The sequence below is a fragment of the Myotis daubentonii genome, chromosome 4 (genome assembly GCF_963259705.1).
Source record: "Myotis daubentonii chromosome 4, mMyoDau2.1, whole genome shotgun sequence".
Classification (NCBI taxonomy): Eukaryota; Metazoa; Chordata; class Mammalia; order Chiroptera; family Vespertilionidae; genus Myotis; species Myotis daubentonii.
In genome coordinates, this window is record NC_081843.1 from 41,778,806 (window position 1) to 41,802,402 (window position 23,597).

At 36.1% G+C, this 23,597-nt stretch overlaps 1 protein-coding gene across 14 annotated transcripts in view; it reads right to left on the minus strand.

Moving 5' to 3' along the window:
- Positions 1-23,597, minus strand: part of CSNK1G3 (casein kinase 1 gamma 3) — a 112,096-nt gene that overhangs the window by 62,118 nt on the left and 26,381 nt on the right. For 10 of the 14 annotated variants that reach the window (XR_009452584.1, XR_009452585.1, XM_059693754.1 and 7 more), the window contains exons 2-3: positions 13,146-13,571; positions 1,240-1,280 (exon numbers count right to left, since the gene is read on the minus strand). Coding sequence is in view for 11 of the 14 variants with exons in the window: in XM_059693754.1 (XP_059549737.1) it covers positions 1,240-1,280; positions 13,146-13,323 (219 nt within the window). In the remaining 3 variants the exon portion in view is untranslated. Of the gene's footprint in view, positions 1-562; positions 663-1,239; positions 1,281-13,145; positions 13,572-17,882; positions 17,993-23,597 lie in introns of those variants that run through there. The other 4 variants (XM_059693752.1, XM_059693759.1, XM_059693761.1 and 1 more) reach the window with 4 other exon arrangements.

Here is a 23,597-nt window from a genome sequence, read left to right on the forward strand (position 1 = left end):
TCCCTGCATCCTGTATCTCCTTATTGTGATTCATACACACTAACTCCTCCTGTACAGATTTCATGATCAGGAGGGAAGCTTGTCATTTTAACTTGGCTTTCTATGCAATCGGTCTATAGAAAGTAAACATTATTTAAACTGATTTGGGCATTCTGAACCTGTAATAGTAAAATACTTCATTATAAAATTAGAAATTAACTCTTCTTAAATATTTCTGAGAGCTTGATTGATTGCATGAATTTATTAAATCTACCTCTGATTAACAGTGACGATGGTAAAGAGATGACCTAACCAGATTTTCCGACATAAAGCCAAGGACCAGACCTTAAAACCAAGGTGAGCCCTTCCAGGTAAATGCCAGTCCAAACTCACAAGTCAGCCAGCCAGTCTTAGAAGTACCACACCCTACCATACATCTTATTTCCCAGTGAAAATAAACATTTGTTGCAATGAAACTTGGCCTATACTCACAAACATACTTTAAGTACAGTTTTCTAGCTCATCCCAAAAGATTTTCTATTTCCCCCCACTTACCTCTTCTCTAATCATCATCTTACATTACCTTAATACAGTGGTTATATTGGCAAGCACAAGATTGAGAATGGCAGGCAGACTGGAAAAACCCAGGCATGGAAACATGGCTGGCAAACCAGATAGAAAAGCTGTGCCAAAGAAAAGTTATGTCTTATAAAAACTCCCAGATCCCAACTCTTCCAAAAAAAAGAGATGCCTTACAGCTGTCAAACTGGGCACATTTAGGAATTCAGAACAGTTCCATGGGAGTTTGCTTTCCTTGCTGTTTTCCACCCCCATCAAGAATTTCTGAATCCCCAAAAGTCAAGTAATAGCCAGCTTTACCATATATAAAATATCAATGGAAGAAGAGATTTTAAAGCTACCTGGAAATACTTTCATAGATTATAATCCTAAATATTAAAACTTTTGTTCAAATACTTGAATCAGAAAGAGAAATCTTGCTTTCTAATTTTGATCTAAATAAAATGTCAATATGCCAGCTTCCTTAAGTGAAAAATAGTGCCGAAATTCAAAAATTCAATTCTGTGATGTTACCAAAGTAGAGGGATTGAGGTTCCATGGCACAGGAAGATAGAGACATCCTATACATTGCTATATACTTAAACACTCAAGTTATAAATATGAAAATAAAAAAGTAACTAAAATATTAAGTTAATCATTAAAGAAATAGGAATTAAGGAAAAATAAGACACATGAACTTACCAGTTTAATTGCCACATATTCATTTGTATATAAATTTTTCCCTTAAAAAAGAAGGAAAAAAATGTCAAATTCTACCAGTAATTAATTCTTAAAGCTATTATTATATAAACCTGTATTCGGGGGGGCGGGGAGGGAGCACAAATATATTTAGAGGAACCACAGGTTTCTTCCAACTACTTAGGAAAAACCTCAATGATGATTAAATACTACAACTCAATGACACACTTACAATTTCATATGAATTCAGAGTAGAAAGTGATATTAATAAATACTTCAGCCCACTTACAAAAATGAAGTTACAATGGTTGTAATATTGTACACAACTCATAAGGTAATCAATAGTCAAACACATGCTAAACTAATTTTCAAAACCAGAACTCGTATATAAAAACAGGAATACAAAATCCCTCTCCTAATCACCACCTCATTTTAAATCCATTATTATCTAATGTAATCTTATTGGGGTTCATATGTAATACAAGTAAATAGAATACCTGGAAAAAATCTGTAATATATTAAAAATAGAATAAAAAAGTATTATCCAATAATTAGCTCCAATAAATTAGCTAACTACTTTGAGTGAAAAAAATTATTAGGACCTTACTGTACAACCAAACTAAATTCCAATATTTTAAGAGTTAGATATAAGGCACAAAACAAGAAAAAAAATTTATTTTTTAAATTTTTCAATTACAGTTGACATACAATATTGTATTTGTTTCAATTGTACAACATAGTGATTATACACTTACATACCTTAGGAAGTGATCCCTCCCTAAGTCTAGTACCCATCTGAGACCATACATAGGTATTATATTATTAACTATATTCCCTATGCTGTACTTTTATCCCCATTAATTGGCAGTTACTATTTTTATAACTGCCAATTAATACTTCCTAATCGCTTCACCTTTTTTTCACCCATCACCCAACTACTTAATCTGGCAACCATCAATTTGTTCTCTGTATCTATGAGTTTGCTTCTGTTTTGTTTATTTTGTTTTTTCCCACATGTAACTGAAATCATATGGTATTTGTCTTAATTTGACTTCTTTCACTTAGCATAATGCTTGGTCCATCCATGTTGTTGCAAATGGCAAAATTTCATTCTTTTTTATGGCTGAGTAATAATTCATAGGGAGCTCCAGTGGCGCAATCGGTTAGCGCGCGGTACTTATACAATAATTCATAGAATATATATGTTCCATATCTTCTTTATCCATTCTTCTATCAATGGACACTGAGGTTGTTTCCATATCTTGGCTATTGTAAATAATGTTGTAATTAACACAGGGGTGCATATATCTAAAATAATGTTTATTAGCCCAATGTATGGAAGTTTCCAAAGTACTAAAAAATGGAAAAAAGTAAAAGGTCAGAAGATTTTTATACAGATTTGATTATGTAAAATATTTTACATTTCTGAATGTTATAAAAAAAAAAAACTACCATATACAAAGAACAGGTAAGTAACAAGCCACAATAATATTTTACATTTCTGAATGTTATAAAAAAAAACAAAAAACTACCATATACAAAGAACAGGTAAGTAACAAGCCACAATAAAGATTTAATATTATTATTATTATGTAAAGAATTCAAATAAATTATAGTAATCTTTGCAATGGTGTACTGAAAATAATCTAAAAAGGCCCAATGGGTAAGCATCCGTAGCCCAAGTAAAGTACTACTGAGAATTTTAAAAACAATAAGTACATGAAGACAATTTGATATATAAATTAATGTTTCTTTGCAAGTACAGAAAAAATAAGAAAAAGAATATGTGATTTCTGAATTTCTAGTATTTTTTTCAATAAGCATGTAGTATTAAATTTATGGCAAAAAAAATGTTATTTTTCTTATATTATTTTAAAAGGACAGTGTTGGGTTTTTTTTACAACTGTCACAGTAAATAGCCCTGATCACATTGGCTACAGAACACAGAACAAGCAAGCATCAACTTTCACACGTGATTTTACAGCATTAACACACCTAACTACTTTTTATAAAGCAGCTGACAAATGGCAGTGAACTTCTAAGCAAAATTTCAGTCTCAGATATATTGCTGCTATTGTACAGTGGTGTTTGTTCATACAAATAGTATAATACTTTTCTGAGTTTTTATACCTATTTTATAAAAATATATCATAAAAAAACATTCATACTAAGTAATATGCCTCATAAACCCATTACAGTTTGCAGAAAGATGGAACTTAATAGGAATACCAAAAGTGGCGAACATTAAGCTGTATTCAGATACTTATTGAGCCCATAAGTATTTAAAACATATACTAGAAAGCATGTTTTTAGTCAATACGTTTAGCATTTATAAGCTGTGACTTCATATACATTATCAAGAATATATTATATGCATACAATTGTAGGCTTCCCCTAGTAAGTGTCCAGTGAATAATTTAATGGTACACTAACTTAATCTTGAGGAACTGATGTCTATCAAAGGAACAATTCTATTTTAAGTTCAAAGATGGAATTTGTATTTTCTCAGAACATTATAATCTTTTCATAACTATTTTATATATAATATTTATTCACATATACATGAAAGGTAAATATTCATAAGAAATTAGATTAAATACAGATTCCATAGAACTTAACTTTACCAAAAACTTCTAGTAGTTTGTGTTGCATTTACATAGTCAACTGTCTTTTAAAACACAGCAAAAAGAACTAAATCCTAAAAACATCGTCTTTTCTAGAACATTAGAGATTTTGCTGAATTTTGAAGGTTATATTTATAAACATCAACAATAATTAAACAATACTACCAATGCATTTTTGTCACCTAGCATAGACATAGGTCTCACATATTTAGCTTTTAATCAGTATTTGTTATATGCATTAACAAACAAATGATGCACAAATTGTGTGTTTGTGTGTACAGTATGAGTAAGAGAGAAGTGTGTATATGTAGAGGGAATACCCTTAAGAGAAGGCTCCAAGTAGCAGATTGGTTCCAGCTAAATGGTTTTAATCAAATTTTAAAAGATATTTCCAATAGAACATTGTGCCATATTAAACTTGAAAAGGTGCTGGTACCAATTTTATGATTTGTAAGTGGTAATTATAAAAAATTATGTTCTACAAAAACAATGTATATGTTTGTACCAGAAACTACTAGTTACCCACCAATATCCATGGGCCCTCTTCTATAATAGAATGCCCTCATTTTAAAATGGTTGTCCAGACACAGTACTGGAAGTATTAGCCATTGCGATTAGACAAGAAGAAATTAAAGGCATCCAAATTGGAAAAGAAGAAGTAAAACTGTCCTTATTCACAGATGACATGATATTGTACATAAAAAACCCTAAACACTCCATAAAAAAACTATTAGACTTAATAAATGAATTCAGCAATGTAGCAGGATAAAAAATTAATGCCAAGAAATCTATGGCATTTCTATACAACAATAGTGAACTTACAGAAAGAGAGACTAAAAAAGCAATCCCATTTACCATCACACCAAAAAAATTAAGCTACCTAGGAATAAATTTAACTAAAGAGGTAAAAGACCTCTACTCAGAAAACTACAGAACATTGAAAAAAGAGATAGAGGAAGACACAAACAGATGGAAGAACATACCATGTTCATGGATTGGTAGAATCAACATCATTAAAATGTCCATACTACCCAAAGCAATCTATATATTCAACGCACTCCCCATTAAATTACCAATGGCATATTTTACAGACCTAGAACGAACTCTCCAAAAATTCATCTGGACTAAAAAAAGACCCCGAATAGCTGCAGCAATCCTGAGAAAGAAGAACAAAGTAGTTGGGATCTCAATACCAGATATCAAGCTGTATTACAAAGCCATGGTTCTCAAAACTGCCTGGTACTGGCACAAGAACAGACATATAGATCAATGGAATAGAATAGAAAACCCAGAAATCGACCCAAACCAATATGCTCAATTAATATTTGACAAAGGAGGCAAGAACATACAATGGAGTCAAGACAGCCTCTTCAATAAATGGTGTTGGAAAAATTGGACAGATACATGCAAAAACATGAAACCAGACCACCAACTTACACCATACACAAAAATAAACTAAAAATGGATAAAGGACTTAAATGTAAGATGGGAAACCATAAAAATACTAAAGGAATCCAAAGGCAACAAAATCTCAGACATATGCCAAAGCAATTTCTTCACTGATACAGCTCCTAGGGCATTGGAAACTAAAGAGAAAATAAACAAACGGGACTACATCAAAATAAAAAGCTTCTGCACAGCAAAAGAAACCATCAACAAAACATCTAAAAAGTAAATAAAAAATAAAATGGCTGACCAGCTAGAGACTACATTTTCAGCCTCTCTTTCACCTTGTATGACCAAGTGATAAAGTTCTGGATATGAGGTTTATCACTCCCCACTACCAAGAATAAATGTGTGTTCTCCTGGTCCTTTTTCTTCTTCATGCCTGTTGGGAGGTGGCAACAACTGGAGCAATCACAATTCCACAGATACTGAAGCCATATATTGAGGCAGAGGTACCCAGACAGCCCTGGGTGCTCTCCCTCTGGTTTGTGTTATTGAAAGAAAAAGAAACTATTTTGCTTAACACCATTTTGCTATAGCATCATAGTCTATTCCTTATTACATTTTTTCAGATAAGTTTTATAATACACTTCATTTAAGAGCAGTAGAAAAATCAACAAACATAAAAATGATGAACCCAGCCGAAGCCGGTTTGGCTCAGTGGATAGAGCGTCGGCCTGCAGACCGAAGGGTCCCAGGTTCGAATCCGGTCAAGGGCATGTACCTGGGTTGCGGGCACATCCCCAGTGGAAGATGTGCAGGAAGCAGCTGATCGATGTTTCTCTCTCATCGATGTTTCTAACTCTCTATCTCTCTCCCTTCCTCTCTGTAAAAAATCAATAAAATATATTTTTTAAAAAAATGATAAACCTGAGTGTTTATTTGATATATAATATTAGAGGACCGGTGCATGGATTTGTGCACTGGTGAGGTCCCTCGGCCTGGCCTGCACCCTCTCGCAATCTGGGACCCCTCAGGGGATGTCAGAGGCCCAGTGCACAGATTCCACCCAATCCCCGCAGGCCAGGCCAAGGGACCTCACTGGTGCACGAATCCATGCACCGGGCCTCTAATGTGCATATAAAATCTGTGGTTAATCTCTTCCCGCCCTCCCCTCTCCCCACTTCCCCCTGAGATTCATTAGTCTGTTCCATGTTTCCATGCCTGTGCATTCAGCGTCTGCCCCGATGGTCAGTGCACGTCATAGCTCCTGGTCAAACAGTCGAATGGTCGCTTAGACTTTTATATAGATAGATAGATATATAGATATAGATATGGATATGGATATGGATATGGATATAGATATAGAATAGATATATAGATATATAGATATAGATAAATAATTTTCAACCGTTTTTAAATATGAACAACACAATAAGTTATGAGATATATATATATGTGTGTGTGTATATATATATATACACATATATATATATATGCCTAAGTGACCGTCCGACCAGTAGCTATGACTACCAGAGAGCAGACGCTCAATGCAGGAGCTGCCGAGCTGCAGTGACTTGGCAGCTGTAGTTCTCAGGTGACGCACCCGGAACCAGAGAGGAGAAAGCCCAATTCTGGGGTGCGTCACCCAAGAACCACCCTCTCAGAATCTGGGATCCCTCAGGGGATGTCAATGAACCAGTTTCAGCCCGATCACCGCAGGCCAGGCCAAGGGACCCCACCAGTGCATGAATCGGTGCACCAGGTCTCTAGTAGAGGAATAAGAGAAAAAACAAAAAAAAAAGAAGTTATGAAAACTCCAGTGGCATACTTAATTACGTCAAAAGTTATAATACAGACAGTCCTCGGGTTACGTCGGACTCGACGTACGACGTTTCGTGGTTACGTCGCCATCTCCCATTTATTTATAAAAAAAAAAAAAATTCCATCATTTTGACGTATGTACATGTGCTTTATGTTTATTATTTATTTACTACAAAGTCAGGAATTGTTATCTTTCTTTTAAATTTTTTTACTCTTCATTTCTGCTGTGTATGTGCTCCATGTGAGTGACGTAGGTGCTTATGTAGGTGGGTTCCGACTTTTGGCAAAAATTGCGTTACATCGTGCCGGAGGAATGAATCTCCGACGTAACCCGAGGACCTACTGTATCTTTTAGATATGGTAATTCATAAACCAATATATATAACGCCCATGTGCTGTGTTCTTTTATGTGATGGTTAGTCAGGTGTAGCCACAAGAGAGGACAAAGAAGAGGCTCAGAAAAATAAAGTTTATTATGCTCAAGGGTCCTAGTACATAAGGGTCATGGGAGGCATCATGGTTTGGTCAGGAGGAAAAAGACAGGAGCAGGGAGAGAGCTTAGGCCTTTCGTTTCCAAGGGAAAGGCAAGGCAAGGCAGGATAAATAGTTTAGAATTGGCTAATTTAAATAATCATGCCAAAAAATTCCAGTGGCCTCTGTGCTATATAGGTGGTCTCCAGTTGTCTTGTACCTGGCCATGGAATGATTAAGAAAGAAGATTGCTTCCTGAAGTATATAAGCCAAATAGAGAAGGTATGGCTCTGGACTGTTTAGTTTGCAGGTCAAAGACTTGCTCCCAACTGAAAATTGACTAGCCCCAGGAAAAGCAATCCCTCCCCAGCCAGAAAGGTTTGGCAAGATGTCAAAACATCTTAAATCATATACAAAATGTATAAAACGAATGCAGAATATATAAAATATATACAAAAAATAACAAACATATGTCCAATACAACCCCATATTTTGGCTATATTTCGTTTCATTCAATGCCTGTTAAAAACACTTCTAAGGGTTTTAGTTAACTGCCTAAGCGATAAATACATCTACACAGAATGCAAGCCTTACCACCAATACATATAAATAAAAAATAAAACCAAAATATATTCATCATTTTACAATAAAAAATAGATTAAAATGACAGTAAAAACATCTAAAATTAATATTTAGAGTATTCTTTAAAATATTTACCTGGTTTTATTTTAAAACTAGTAGCCCTGAGCACGAATCCGTGCGCCAGTAGCTCTCTATGGGGCCTGGCCGCTCTGCGCCCGCTACCCAGAAGCTCTTCACAGCCCAGAGGCCCATCTGCAGCCAGGTGCGAACGTCGTTGCCACGGCAACAAAGCAAGCTTCGGCCAGGCCGCTCACACTCTCAGCGGCCACCCCTCCAGGACTGGGGGACTCCAGCAGGGCTGAGAGGACTGGGCGCTGCCATCTTGTGGCTATGGACGCCACCATCTTTGTGACAGAGTAACAGATAATGTGAATATTACCCTTTTATTAGATAGGATGTCAAGGCCAATTTTTTTATGTTCAACCTTTTTTTAAAAAATAATTACCAAGAAGAGTAGTTTCAACAGTGAGTAATACTGTCTCTTCTTAGAGTTCTTGGGGCTGTCCAAGTGCAACTCCTAGTTAGTGCCCAACAGTTTGAACACCAGGAAGTGTGTGGAACAGTCGTCACAAAAAAAAAAAAAAAAACAAAAAACACCTGTCCAGCCCCAAATGCAAACGGCACCTTTGTTTAAAGCCACTTACCTAAAATATGTATACTTTATACATTTTCTTACCCAATATTAATCACAAAAGTTTTAGTGCCAGTAATCAGATGTGTGAGATGTCTCTATTAATGTGGTTTTTATTTTTTATTTATCTTTATTGTTGACTACAGGCCCAGTGCACAGATTTGTGCACCCGTGGGGCCCCTCAGCCTGGCCTGCAGGGATCGGGCCAAAACCAGCTCTCCAACATCCCCTGAGGGGTCCCAGATTGTGAGAGGGCAGTTCTCGGGTGATGCAACCCGGAATCGGGCTCCCTCCTCTCATGCCTGGTCAGCCCACTCATGCCTCTGCACTTCCTACCAGTCCCTATGTGGTTTCCACTTTATGTCCTTAGTTACAAGGGTTTTCTCCAGCTAGTCTTCAGTTGATTTTCCAGATGGTATTGCTATATTTTAATTCCAGTTTGGGAGAGTGTCAGTGTAGCTTCCATATAATCCACCACAATTATGGAAAAAACTAACGTGGTTTTATAAAAAGCACTTTATAAACCAGCCCCTGCCAGTGCTTCTCATTGGTCAGAATGTCAGCCAGCTCACCAAAGGGTCGTGGGTCCAATCCCAATCAAGGGCATGTACCTAGCTTGCAGATTCAAATCCCCAAGACAACCAATCTATTTGTCTCTCTCATTGATATTTTTCTGTCTCTTTCCCCTCCCCCACCCAAAGAAAAAGCAATAGAAAAATATCCCCAGGTGAAGATTAACAAAACTAAACTAGCTTTTAGCATTAGCATGTTATTCCAGGTACAGAAAGAATTATACTAATAATAATTTTTTCTGTACCAAGAACTCATTTGGGGCCTTCAAATATGGAAGAAAATGTTCCTTTATTTAATAGTTGTTCAATGGTCAACTGAATATTATTAATATACATAAAACTCAGGTACATATAAAGATATAGATAATATATTTAAATAAACATATACAAATTTTCAATAAACATCCACAGGAAGAATAGATACAGATAAAAAAATAGATAAGTAGATAATAGATGAATGGATAGATGGTTGAATTAATAAATCATCTTATTCCTCTGCCTGCTTATAGACTGCAAAAGAAAGGTGTATTTAACAACTTTTTCATTTTATAGCATATATAGATTCAGTATACGGTACATATAGTTTCTCATATTGCCCTGGTTAAAATGGTTCACTAGATATTTTTTGTGTATATGTATACACACACACATATACATACACACACATACATATACACTACAGATATGTATATACATGTAGTTATTTAGAAATGAATTCTATGAAACCAGTTTTGAATAAAAATGGCCAAGGTGCTATAGTATTATAGTCATATACACAATAAATAGATATAATATAAATATATATAACAACATACATCTTATAGCTAATTTATATAAGTTTAAATATACATATAACATGCCATATTTTAATTTTTAAAAAGAACAAATATCTTGAAATCGCCTTTTAAAGGAGCAGAATCACTGCTTTCCTAAAATATGCAGGCAAAATGCTGGTCCCTTCATATTGTCATCTAAATTTAATCTTCACAATAACCTAGAAAGTGGAAATAATCCCATTTTAAAGTTAAGGAATTTGATGCCTTAAATGGTTAAATGACTTATGTGTTCCATAATGGCAAGGACAATTTTTATATTTTTCCAGTGTATTATCAGTGCCTTATCATGTCTCATACATGATAAACATGCAATGAATTTTGAATGGATGGATGACGATGCTCAAAGGTAGACAAGTAAATAAACTGATTTTTCCAAGTCCAAAGTCAGAAACAGTTTAAGAACTTCAAAATATCTAATTCAATATCCTTTTTTAAAAAGTCAAACATGCACCCTTTAAAACATTTGAGTACCTACTAAAATGCAAGAGTCCACCAGTCACATCATATTACAGCTATGTACAAAGTATGTCATTACCTTTTACTAGCTTGCCTAATTTAATATTTAAAGTATATTAACAACAAAACACACTAATAAAATGAAAAAGTAAGTACGAATTAGGGTATTTTACAAGATGAAAAGGAAAAGTAGTTGAGAGACACACAACTGAACTTATTTCTAACAAGTAGGGTTGGATCTAAAAAAATTTATGAACAAGTTTTTGTTATTGTTGTTGTTTTTCCTAAAATTTCCACTATTTGTGGTCCATTGACCAGAGCCCTCAAGGAACCTCAATACTGACTCCCATATAACCATGTTGCCCTCCTCCTTGTTACTCTTGTTTAGTAACACAGCCACATCTCCAATATGAGTTAAAAACCTACGTTTTGGTCCTGAGTTTGTCCTGAAATTGCTCTGTTACATCTGGCAGGTAAACTTCCCTGACTTTCAATTTCCTTAAATGTACATAGGAAATTTAAATATACCAACGTTTCTCAAACATGCCTGATTATAAGAATACTAGAGGCCCAGAGCACAAAAATTTGTGCACTCGGGGGGGTCCCTCAGTCCGGCCTGTGTCCTCTGGCAGTCTGGGACCCTTCGGGGGATGTCCACCTGCTGGCTTAGGCCCGTTACCTGGGGGAATTGGGCCTAAGCTGGCAGTCAGACATCCCTCTGGCAGCCCAGGAGCCCTTGGGGGATGTCCACTTGCCAGCGGGGAGCAGGCCTAAGCTGCAGTCAGACATCCTTAGCACTGCTGAGGAGGCGGGAGGGGCTCCCACCACAAACCGCTGTGCTGGCAGCCGTCAGCCTGGCTTGTGGCTGAGCAGACTTCCCCCTGTGGGAGTGCACTGACCACCAGGGGGCAGCTCCTGCATTGAGCGTCTGCCCCCTGGTGGTCAGCGTGTGTATAGTGACCAGTCATTTCCAGTCGCTCTGCTGTTAGGGTCAATTTGCATATTACCCTTTTATTATATAGGATAGAGGCCTGGTGCACGGGTGGGGGCCGGCTGGTTTGCCCTGAAGGGTATCCCGGATCAGGGTGGAGGTCCCGCTGGGGTGCCTGGCCAGCCTGGGTGAGGGGCTGAGGGCTGTTTTCAGGCTGGCCACACCCCCTTTAGGGAGGGGAGTCCTGCTGGGGTGCCTGGCCAGCCTGGGTGAGTGGCTGATGGCGGTTTGCAGGCTGGCCACAGACCCTTCAGGGTAGAGGGTCCTGCTGGGGTCCCTGGCCAATCTGGGTGAGGGGCTGATGGCTGTTTGTAGGCTGGCCAAGCCTCCCAGCCACCCGAGCTCCCAGTGGAGGCTGGCTGGAAGCAGGTATCTGGGATTTATTTAGCTTCTATAATTGAAACTTTGTTGCCTTTTTCGAAGGCCACAGCCGGCCAGAGCAGGTGGGAAGCTTGGCTTCCTCGACACCGGGGCAACCAAGCCTCCTGCTTGCTCCAGCTCAGTGACTGCCAGCCACCATCTTGGTTGGGTTAATTTGCATATAGTCACTATGATTGGCTGGTGGGCGTGGCTTGGGCATAGCAAAGTTACAGTCAATTAGCATCTTTGTCTTTTAATTAGTGTAGATAAAGGCCTGGTGCACAGGTGGGGGCTGGCTGGTTTTTCCTGAAGGGTGTCCCGGATCAGGGTGGGGTCCCGCTGGGGTGCCTGGCCAGCCTGGGTGAGGGGATGATGGCCCAGGCTGGCCATGCCCGCAGGCTGGAAGCAGGTATCTGGGGTTTATTCATTGTCTATAATTGAAACTTTGTAGCCTTGAGCAGAGCTCAGGGCCAGCCAGGGCAGGCAGGAAGCTTGGCTTCCTCCATCTCCAGGAGCATCAACCCAAGCCTTCTGCTCACTCCCTGTGGCCGCCGCCATCTTTGTGACGGTGTGAGGGAGTGAGTTAATTTGCATATTACTCTTTTATTAGATAGGATACTGAAAACAGTATTTTGTGTCCCCCACCCTGAGCCCCACCCTGGATATACTTGGGGGAGTGAAAGTGAATAAATTACCATGTAAATTTTACTGATTTTTATAGTCTCGATATATTACCTTGACTTTAAGCCATACATATCCTCCCAAAGTGATCAGTTACTAAATGTTTTCAAATCTGAAAAAGTAGCCTAAATATCATTTCTAAGGAATACATTGAAACAGCTTTCCTGGCACCTATTTCAGCCTGCTGGGACTTTATCATTTACTTCCTTTTCTTCTCCTATGTTGAATGGCAAATCTTAAGTAAATTAATATTCATACATTAGGGAATTCCTTACAAATAAATATTCAAGTACATAAAAGATTTACAATATTCATATTCTTTAAAATTATTGCAATAAATTAAACAATTAAATAACTCAATCATTTTCATTAGAAAGTGTCTTTCATTTTTTAAAAAATGCTTGCAACAGAAAGGAATAAACAAAAGTGTCTTACCTAATCGTAATTCTCCAAAATTGCCACATCCAATTTTTTTTCCAACTCTAAAGTTAGGTCCAACCATTAAAACTCCAGAGGAGGAAGACCCAGGTCCTCGAGTGTTATGTCCCGACCGACCACTAGGTCGTGCCATTCTATCATCTGATTTGTCCTTGTCTTTCTTTTTATTATCCATATCAAGTTTACGGTACTCCACTTTGAATTCTTTAATCAAGACAAGCACACTGAAGTAGGGTATTGTGAGAATAGGTACATCACTAGGTAACTGTACCAGACAGGTAATGTTAACATTCAAATTGCAGTAGGTAGTCAATTAACTGGTGCGTGTTCATCCCATTCGTAAGATGTTTCTCAGTTTTCTTTTCAGCAAAACATGTCTTCAAAATTTTCTTTTCAATGATGTGCACTGATCTTGATAGAGAACTAAAATAATTAGAAAAGAAAATTAGTCAACTTATAGAATTAAAAAATATATGTTTGGGAAGTTAACACAAGTTCAGGAAATGGATTATTGCTATTTACTGATGCCCACTATAAACCAAACCACAGCTGACTCTTAAATTAATCATTATTCTTTAGTTCTATAAAGGATATACAGAGAGTTCACAAAAACAAAACAAAGGAATTAGGGATCCAGTTACTTCTTAAAATTAAAAAAGTAACAAAAATGTATTGAGTATTTCGTAAGCCAATATACATTCACTAACCTAGACTTTCCAACTTAAAATCACTTCAATTAAAAAAAAAAAACTATAAAAATTCCAATAAGTTACTATAAGATTTCCAATTTAAAAGCAGAAAAAGAGAATACTTTGCAAATTGGTGAAAGGTCTTAATAAAAATATCTTTCGCATGTTCAGACACTTAATTTCCAAAGTCTTCATCAAATACACATTCTCATTTGATCTTCATTTATCCAAATATTTATTACCCATCAGGTGTACAAGGAAATGGTATTCAGAATTGATAATACAAAGATCACTCTTGCTACCTACCAAGAAAAAGAATTAATTCTTATGTAACATCTGAACTAGGCCTTAAAAAAATAAGTATAATTTGGCAAGGTTAAGAATTGTTGGCAGTCATCAACCTAATGAGGTAGAGAAGGAAGGTTTTTAATTTTCTAATATACTGATGAAAACACTAAAGCTCAAAGAAAAATTTCAAAGCTTTTGGGGACTTCTGCCCTATTCATGTTCTCTAGGAATTTCACCCATCAACCATATCTCGATTCTGCAGTAAATCTGCAAGCTTAAATGTGCTTATTTTTGCTTGAACAATTTGATTCCTATTATTTGAAATTAAAGACACTTCGACTTCAATAGATACTCACTAATATAGAAACTAGGATCAATAGCAAGGCCTTTTTATTCCTATTTTGTTATATAATGCAATTGTTACCAAGGGTTTAAACAAAAAATATTTTCTGATTTTTAGCAACCCCCACCCAAATATGCAATTAGTCCTAACATCCAATCTATTAAAAGAAAATTATTATATTATTATTATATTTACCATACTCTATTTTGCAGGTGAAACTGTAAGCATCTGTTTGGTATATATAAAACAGAATTGAGTTTTACATATATATATATATATATATATATATATATATATATATATATATATATATATATATACTGTTTATTTTGTTTTCTGCTATAATGGAGTAACTGGATACTGAACTTCACTTCCTGCTATAATTATAAAACTGGACAAAAACATATGAAGCACTTGCTTTCAAGCATTGGATACTAGGCAGGGAAGACTGGTCTTTGAAAAAAAGAGAAATAGGAAAGGTGGGTCTCACCTTCGCCCAAGCTCTCTGTCTAAGGCAATGGTTCTCAACCTTCCTAATGCCATGACCCTTTAATACAGTTCCTCATGTTGTGGTGACCCCAATTTGATTGTTACAAATTGAACATAATTAAAGCATAGTGATTAATCACAAAAACAATATGTAATTATATATGTGTTTTCCGATGGTCTTAGGCGACCCCTGTGAAAGGGTCATTCGACCCCCAAAGGGGTCGCGACCCACAGGTTGAGAACCACTGGTCTAAGGACAATTATCTGACTACAGCCCAGGCAGGTGAAGCTCAGGCAGCAAACAGTGATCACAGATCAATGTTTGGGGATGTTGAAGTAAGTGGAATTTGTAGGACATGATGCTGAAGATGAGGCAGTTGTGCAGTTTCGGGGCTAGGGAATGGTAAGGCAGATGGATAGGCTACATATGTGAGGGACAATATTCTGAAATACCTAGCAGGCAATGGCTACTAAAGGGACAAATGAATAACAGAGACACTAACGGCTGCACAGTGCTGGAAGACCTTAAAGTTCCTGTCTAGTCATGGAGGAACCTCATTAATATCCCAGGAATTCAGATGAGACACCACAAAGACCAGGTCTTAAGAGTAAAGACCATAACCCAGAAGAGTGATTTTCACCCTTTTTATCTCATGGCACACATAAACTTAATTACTAAAATTCTGTGGCACACCAAAAAATATGTTTTTTGCCAATCTGACAAAAAAAAAAAGGGTATAATTTTGATTTTCATTCACACCAGATGGTTACTGTTGTGTTGGCTATTGTCATTTTTTTATTTGACAATCTAAGGGAAAAGAGGTCAGTGCCCCTGACTAAACAGTCAAGTATTAAATGTTTTAAAAATTCTTGTGCACACTGGCTGAAAATTGCTGACCTAGAGAAAGAATTACTATAGACTGTTCCAACTGAAGCCTAAAAGCAAGCCTAGACAAGATTAAGAATAGCTCCAATTAAATTAACTGCATTCAGAACATAATTCAACATACTTTTTTAAAATGTTATTTTCCTTTTTATTGAACTTAATGTAGTTCTACTAGTTAACAAAATTATATAGGTTTCTGGTACACAATTCCACAACACATCATCTGTATACTGTATTGTGTGTTCACCACCCCAAGTCAAGTCTCCTTCCATCTCATTCATCGCCTTCTATACACTCCTCTTCCTCCACCTCCCTCTATTTCCTTCCACCCCCTTCCCCTGCCCCCAGCAATCACCACACTGTTATTTGTGCCCAAGAGCTTTTCCTTTTTTTCCTTTTTTTCTGAATTCCTCCACCCCACAACCCACCCCACCCCTCAGAGTTGTCAGCCTGCTATCTGTGAGTCAGTCTTTATTTGGCTTGTTAGTTCATTTTGTGCATCAGAATCAGAACATATTTCAACATACTTGAAAAGACAAAAAATCAAGACTCTAAACCATGTTGAATTCATAATGTCCACATACAGTTAAAAAGTACCAGACATGCAAATAAGCAGTGAGTAGTACTCACAACTGGGAAACAAAGAAAACAGATTCCAAGATGACTCTGATACTAAAATTAGAAAACAGGATTTTAAAACTATTCAACAGTTGTTAAAGCCCTATTAAATTGAAAAAATGGAATGGGGCAGAACTCATTAGGATATCATCTATGAGTGAAGAAGAATAATCAAAGTATATACAGTTGTCCCTTGAAGAACATGAGTGGTTGGGGTGCCAAATATCTCTGAATAACTACAGTCAGCCCTCCACCTGTGCAGAGAAATTGAACTACAAGGGTCAATTGAAAAAAAACCCATCTGCATTATTCAAGGGGTCAACTGTACTAATTAGTGAGAAATGAAGCTGTTTCCTACTTCACTCCATCTAGTTCACCACATTCAGGAAACTGTCCATAAACTTTAATAAAAGATTTTTCGTTTTTTAAATATTTTTAACAAATTATATTTTTATTAAAATATTTTCTTAAGAATCTCAAATAATGCTAATACTTTCCTTATGATAGTACCTTCAAATAATATTAGAATTGCCTAGACCTGGAGAGCATTATGCTGAGCAAAATAAGCCAATCAAAGAAAGATAAGTATCACATGATCTCACTCAAATGTGGAATCTAATGAAAAAAATAAACTAATTATCAAAAATAGACCCAGTGTTACAAAAGCATGAAAAGACTGTTGAACCTCAGAGGGAAGGCAGGGTAAGGTGGGTGGGAAGAGATCAACTAATGAACTTGTATGCATATATGCATAACCCACGGACACAGACAATGGGTGGTGAGGGCCTGGGGGAGGGGAGAGCAGGCTGGAAGAGGTTAATGGAGGAAAAAGGAGGACCTATGTAATACTTCAACAATAAAGATTTTAAAAAAAAACACACACACACAGAATTGCCTTCAAGTTTGTCTACAGCCATGGTCAGCAAACTCCAGCCAAACTTCAGGCTAATAAATCCAGCCTGTTGCCTATTTTGTACAAGCTGCAAACTAAGAATGGTCTTTGCATTTTTATATGGTTGGGGAAATAAAAGGATTATAACATTTTGCGACACATGAAAATTATATAAAATTCAAAATTTTAGTGTTCATAGATAAATTTTTATGAAGATGAATCCATGCTAATTTGTTTATGTATTGTAATGGCTGCATTATGCTATAAGAGAACAGTTGAGTAGTTGCAAGAGATCCTATGTGGCACTCATCATTTCACACTGCTGCCCAGCATACCACAAACTGCAGTGACTTTCATGCTTTTAAATGGAGTGATTATGTATTTCAAATTAGATGGCAAAGTGTTGTGTTTATTATATAATGACACTACACTAAAAAATACAATATACTTGGACTCAAAAGTATTAGTATTCTATTGTTGCATAACAAATTATCAAAAACTTAGCAGCAATACACATTGATTAGCTCACAGTTTCCATGGATCAGAAGTCTGGATATGGCTCAGCTGAGTCATTTGCTTGAGTTTTCACAGGCTTCATTCATGGTATCAGCTAGGCTAGGCTGCATTCTCATCTGGGGACTAAAGTTGGAAAGAATCCTCTTGCATGTTCCTTCAGATTGTGGGCAGAATTCATAACCTTGCTGTGTAAGACTGAGGGGCTCAGCTATTTGCTAGCTCTCCAGTTGGAAGCCACCCTCAGGTCCTACAGGGTGCCTACAGTTGCTAGCAGCTGCCTACAGTTCCTTGCCACAAGGGTTTCTCTGACATGGACACTTACTTCTTCAAGCCCCCAAGAAGAAACTCTGGCTCCAATCTTCTAAGAGTAACTCTTATATAAGGTAACAGAACCTTCCCTCATACCCAAGTCCCAATCTTTGAACCCTTCTCCCAGATCTTGGGATCTTTGCTATCCAGACCTCTTTAATGCTGCCTAATACTAGAAAGAGCACAGGATTAGAAAAAAAGGAGTCTTGGAATCCCAAATAGTTATAAAACTTTAGACAAGGTTTAATCTGTCTAATCTTATTTTAGTGGTTGTAAAACAGGAGGATTAGACCAGGAGATTTCTAAAGATATTCTTATAGTACGCACAGTATGATAATTACTTATAGTATCTAATGACAAGGGCTCTTATTTTATGTAACTGTGATCTTTGAACCTAGCACACTGCTGGGCACTTAGGTCAGTCAACAGCTACTGTAGATTCATAAATGAGTTATTTCCATATCTAAACATTTCTAGGCTTCAGCTGCATGATTTCTATCTAAAACCCTCCCGGTTACATATCATCAGACCCCATAACAGGCTCTTCATTCACCTGAAGCACATCACCAAACCTCACATATGCCAACCAAAGTACTACAAGCGTTCCTAAGTCACTTTCTGGATGAGATGGCACTCCCTTGCCTGAATTATTCTTCTAATACTGTCTGTATTTCTGCCTTCTGTATTGATTCATCCTAATGCCAAAGAAAACCCAGTTCTAAAAACTAGATATTCTTTTAGCTATAGCTGAAACCAGTAACCTCAGAGTCACAAATCCAAATGCAAAGCAGATAATATAAATGAATGAAACAAGCGAACTGTAAGACAATAAGGAATATTGGACCCTAGCCAGTTTTGCTCAGTGGATAGAGCTACGGCCTGCAGACCAAAGAGTCCCAGGTTCTATTCTGGTCAAGGGCACATGCCCAGGTTGTGGGCTCTATCCCCAATGGGGGTGGGGGTGGGGGGGGCAGGCGTATAGGAGGCAGCCAATCAATGATTCTCTCACATCATTGATGTTTCTATCACTCTCTCCTTCTCCCTTCCTCTCTAAAATCAATAAAAATATATTTTTAAGAATAAAGAGGAATATTGCGAGCTATGGCAAGCTGGAAAGCAATTACCCCATTTTAAAAGGGGCAGGCACTACTCAGCCGTAAACAACTGTTACCATTCAAGAATACTAGATATTCTAATTTTTCAATAAAATCCAGTAACCTAGATTTTTTATTTAAATTCTCTTCAGTTGCCCTTTGCTGAGCACTTACTCTGCTAAGTACTTAAACAGATTAGCTCATCAATTCTCACAATCATAAGATACTATTACAATCCCTAATTTTACCAAAAAAAAAATCCTAAAATTTAGAGAAATTACACTATTTGACCAGCATCATAAAATTAGGAAGTGCTGTAAAAAGAATATAACTACGAAGAATCGTATTCCTGAGGTCATATTCTTATCCACTTTACCTCTATTATTTTTCTTGCTAATTCTGAGACCTCCCAAAGTCTGGTCTGTGCTTGTCTATCTAGTTCTGCAGTGTAGGTTAGCTCGCCCTTGCCAGCCTGTACTGTAAGTATATACAACACCTCAATGATGCCAGCCTATACTATAAGTGTATACAAAACCTCAATGCTGCCTAATTTGAACCAACCTGAGGGTGGATTGGGGGGACCCACCAGTCAATAACCCCCATTCATGTACACAGGTTTCAAGACATGTATGGACAGAAAGACTATATATAGACACAGCAAAAAAAGACAAATCATTAATCTACAAAATTGCAAGGTGTTCTTACTATGATATACTCTTCTGTGGCAATATTCGATTTTTATCAGTAACTTGGTATATCTATTATCAATAGGAGACTTAGAGGGAGATAGGAAATATTAACAAACTGTAGGAAGATGGAAGAAAAGAAGCATGTACTGACAGATAAAACAATGAAGGAAATTAATGCCCAAACTAAGTGCCAGAGAAGACCACAGCTGAGTAAGCCAGACAGAAGTCCAGAAAGGCTTCCTAAGGAAATAGATGAAATGGTAAGCAGCAGTGAAAAGTGGAAGGGAAGCTATGTAAAAGAAAAAAACAAAAACAAATCTCTAAAGAAGCCAAAGGAAGTTCCAAAGGGAAATGGGGAGGAGGGGAGGAGTGGGGAAAGAGAATATATTGGCATCAGAAAGTAAAACCTGTCCCGATCTGGCATTTTGAAAAACTCCTTGCTTAAAGACTGGTTCCCTGAGTGCTCACCCTATGAACTGACTGGTCAATAAGCACCATCATGTACACAGGGTTCCAAGAGATTAATAAAAACAAGATAGCAAGAAAATCAAAACCACTTACCCAGAAATATTAACCTAACCCATCATTCACAAACATGAACTGACAATCAAGAATCCATTCACAAACATGAACTGACAATCAAGAATCACTAGATGAGTGAAAAAAACTAATAATGAAAGAAAAATAACCAAAAAAAGTAAAAAAGAATCTGAAGGAAGCAGATCATTCAAAAATCAGAAGAGAACAAAAATGAAAACCATTAGATCTTCAGAGGCTTTGCAGAAGAACAATAATAAATACATAGGCTAAAAAAGATAATGCCTTAAATGATAACCAAAAATAAAATGGGGCAACAATCCTAATACGTAAAGTAAAAATACAAGAAACAAAAAAATAAAGGAAAAAAGACAGAAAGAAGACATTCAATACCTCCAACTTTCAACTAATAATAGAAATTAATAGAGAGGACAAAGAAAATTTAGGTAAAGAAATTTTCCTGAGCTAGAGAAAAAGGGGCCCAGAGAGTGCTAATCAAGAAAGAAGAGTAACACAAAAATACTACTTAATTCTACTACAAATCCTAATAGTGAAAGAATGGTTAATTGATTTTCAGCTTTTAGAATCCTTATTACACCCCACAAATGCAAGATATATGTGATTGAAGAGAATATAATTTTTTTCAACCTTGACAGTGTTAAAATAACACTACAATTGACAGACACTCAGCTGATAAGGGGGAATAGAAGAGGTAGAAGGAAGAATAGGGAGGGATAAGAATATCTGTACCTTACAAAGTGCAAAGTAAAGAGATAACATAAAATTTGCTAGAATGAAAAATAGAGATGTAAGAACATTATTTAAAGTGTCAAAACTAAGCAACAGATGAAGTGAACATAACTACCCAAACATTTAAAGACTGAAAGGGAAGTGGGAGTGAGTTAAAATCTCAGTACTCTTAGGTATAGAATTAAAATATAATGCATCTGCAAACAAAGAAAATTTTACTTCTCCCTTTCCAATTTGGATACCTTCTATTTCTTTTCCTTGCCTAACTGAACTGGCTAGAACTCCAGTACTGTGATGAAAGCGGTGAGAGTGGGAATCCTTGTCTTATTCCTGATTTTAGAGGAAAAGCTTTCAATTTTTACCATTGAGTATGATGTTAGCTGTGGGCTTGTCTAGATGACCTTTATTTTGTTGAGATACATTACTCCCATAGTTAATATGTTGAGAGTTTTATCATGAAAAGATGTTTTTATCTTTCAAAAAATACAAAGACTGGAGATATGAGAGAAGAGGCTATTACTTATATATATTTCAGTATTATTTTAATATTTTACTTTATATAGGCATTAATTTAATAAAATTACTAATTTTATTAACAAACTGATTTTTATCCTAAAATAAATTTAAATAAGCAAGTTCAAGTCTTGGTAAGAATATTTCAAATGATTAAAAAATAAAATAAGTGACTCTACAAATTACGGTTTTTGTTTTGGTTTGCTTTGTTTTGCTTTGCATTGCTTTGCTTTGCTTGGAATGCAAATAAATAGTCACCAATATTGGAGACAGTTGTGGAGTTCTTAAGCTGAAATCCATCGATCTCCTGACCATTTTTCTTAAGAGAAAATCCAACTCCTACCGGGTAGCTCAAGTAGCTCAGTTGGTTAGAGCATCTTAAATTGTGGGTTCAATCACTGTTCAGGGCATATACAAGAAAACCAATGAATGCATAAATAAGTGGAACAACAAATCGATGCTTCTGTTCTCTCTCTCTCTCTCTCTCTCTCTCTCTCTCTCTCTCTCTCTCTCTCTCTCCCCCCCCTCCATCCCATCTCTTTTTAAAGATTAATAAACTACAAAAAAAATTTTAAGAGAAAATCCATAGCTTTCAACCAATTACCAAAATATGACCGTAAAAAAGTTAAGAACTACTGAAATGCATATTGTTATTTTATTTTCTCACTGAATTACTTTGAAACAATCTAAGTACACGATCTATTCTAAAAATTAATTAATAGCTGTACTTTACTTAAAAGCCAACAATGTTATAGAAAAGTATTCAGGGCAGGTTATAATAGGAGTGCACGCGCACGCACACACACACACACACACACACACACACACACACACTACAAAAGGACTGAGGAATCAGAAAGAAAGTAAAATGTTAGAAATAAACTATGTAATGCTAACTTACAAAATGCAGTTCAATACCTATACTTAATAAATTTATTTTTCTGCTTTCTAATAGTCAAGCAAAAAAACAGCCAGAAATATAAGTAGATACAAGATTTAGTGTCTATTAAAATACCAGTTGCTAAAAAGCTCACAAATAATCCTAGTATTTATTGTATTATACCTACAGTTGCATTCAATAGAAATTATTACAAATTTTTCGGAAACTTTAAATTCAAAACTTAAAAAAAAAGAAAATGACAAAATACAGCTTTAAAACTTAAAACTCAGGCATCCATAGAAATAAAAACTATTGAGAGAATAAAGTTTCATAGAAATATGCCAGGCTTATAATTTCTTATAACACAAAAAAATTACTTATATGGCTTAAAGAAACTTGACTTTTACAAAACATACTACAAGTTAACTGAAATTTTAGGCCTTCTACAATAAAAAAAAAAAAGAATGGCTATGCAATTAGTTAATGTGCATAAAGCTACATGAACATGCATAAATAAATGTTAACAAAACATTTATAAATTGTTTGATTCAATAATTATTCTCAGCATATTGACTTACTTAAGTATATATTAGACTAAATTTATCAAATAGATGCATTTTCAAATTGTCCTCAAGAATAGATGAATATAAATAATTGCTTTGCTTTCATAAACAATTACAATTTTGCTGTAATAACATCCACTAATAAAGATAAAAATGAGCTGCTAAATACAAAAAAACATTAGATATAATCTGATTATATGAGTAGAAATGTAGGCCACTGGCATACTTCTAATTTGATGATCACTAATGAATCTTCAAAACATACAATCACATTTTCTAATCTGCATGGCCCAATAATTTAGGATATTACAGAGCCAAATGACCTCCTTTAGGTTGCAGCTACATCAAACAGAATAAGTAGTGTGAGAACATATCAGTATAGTATGTTCTGCC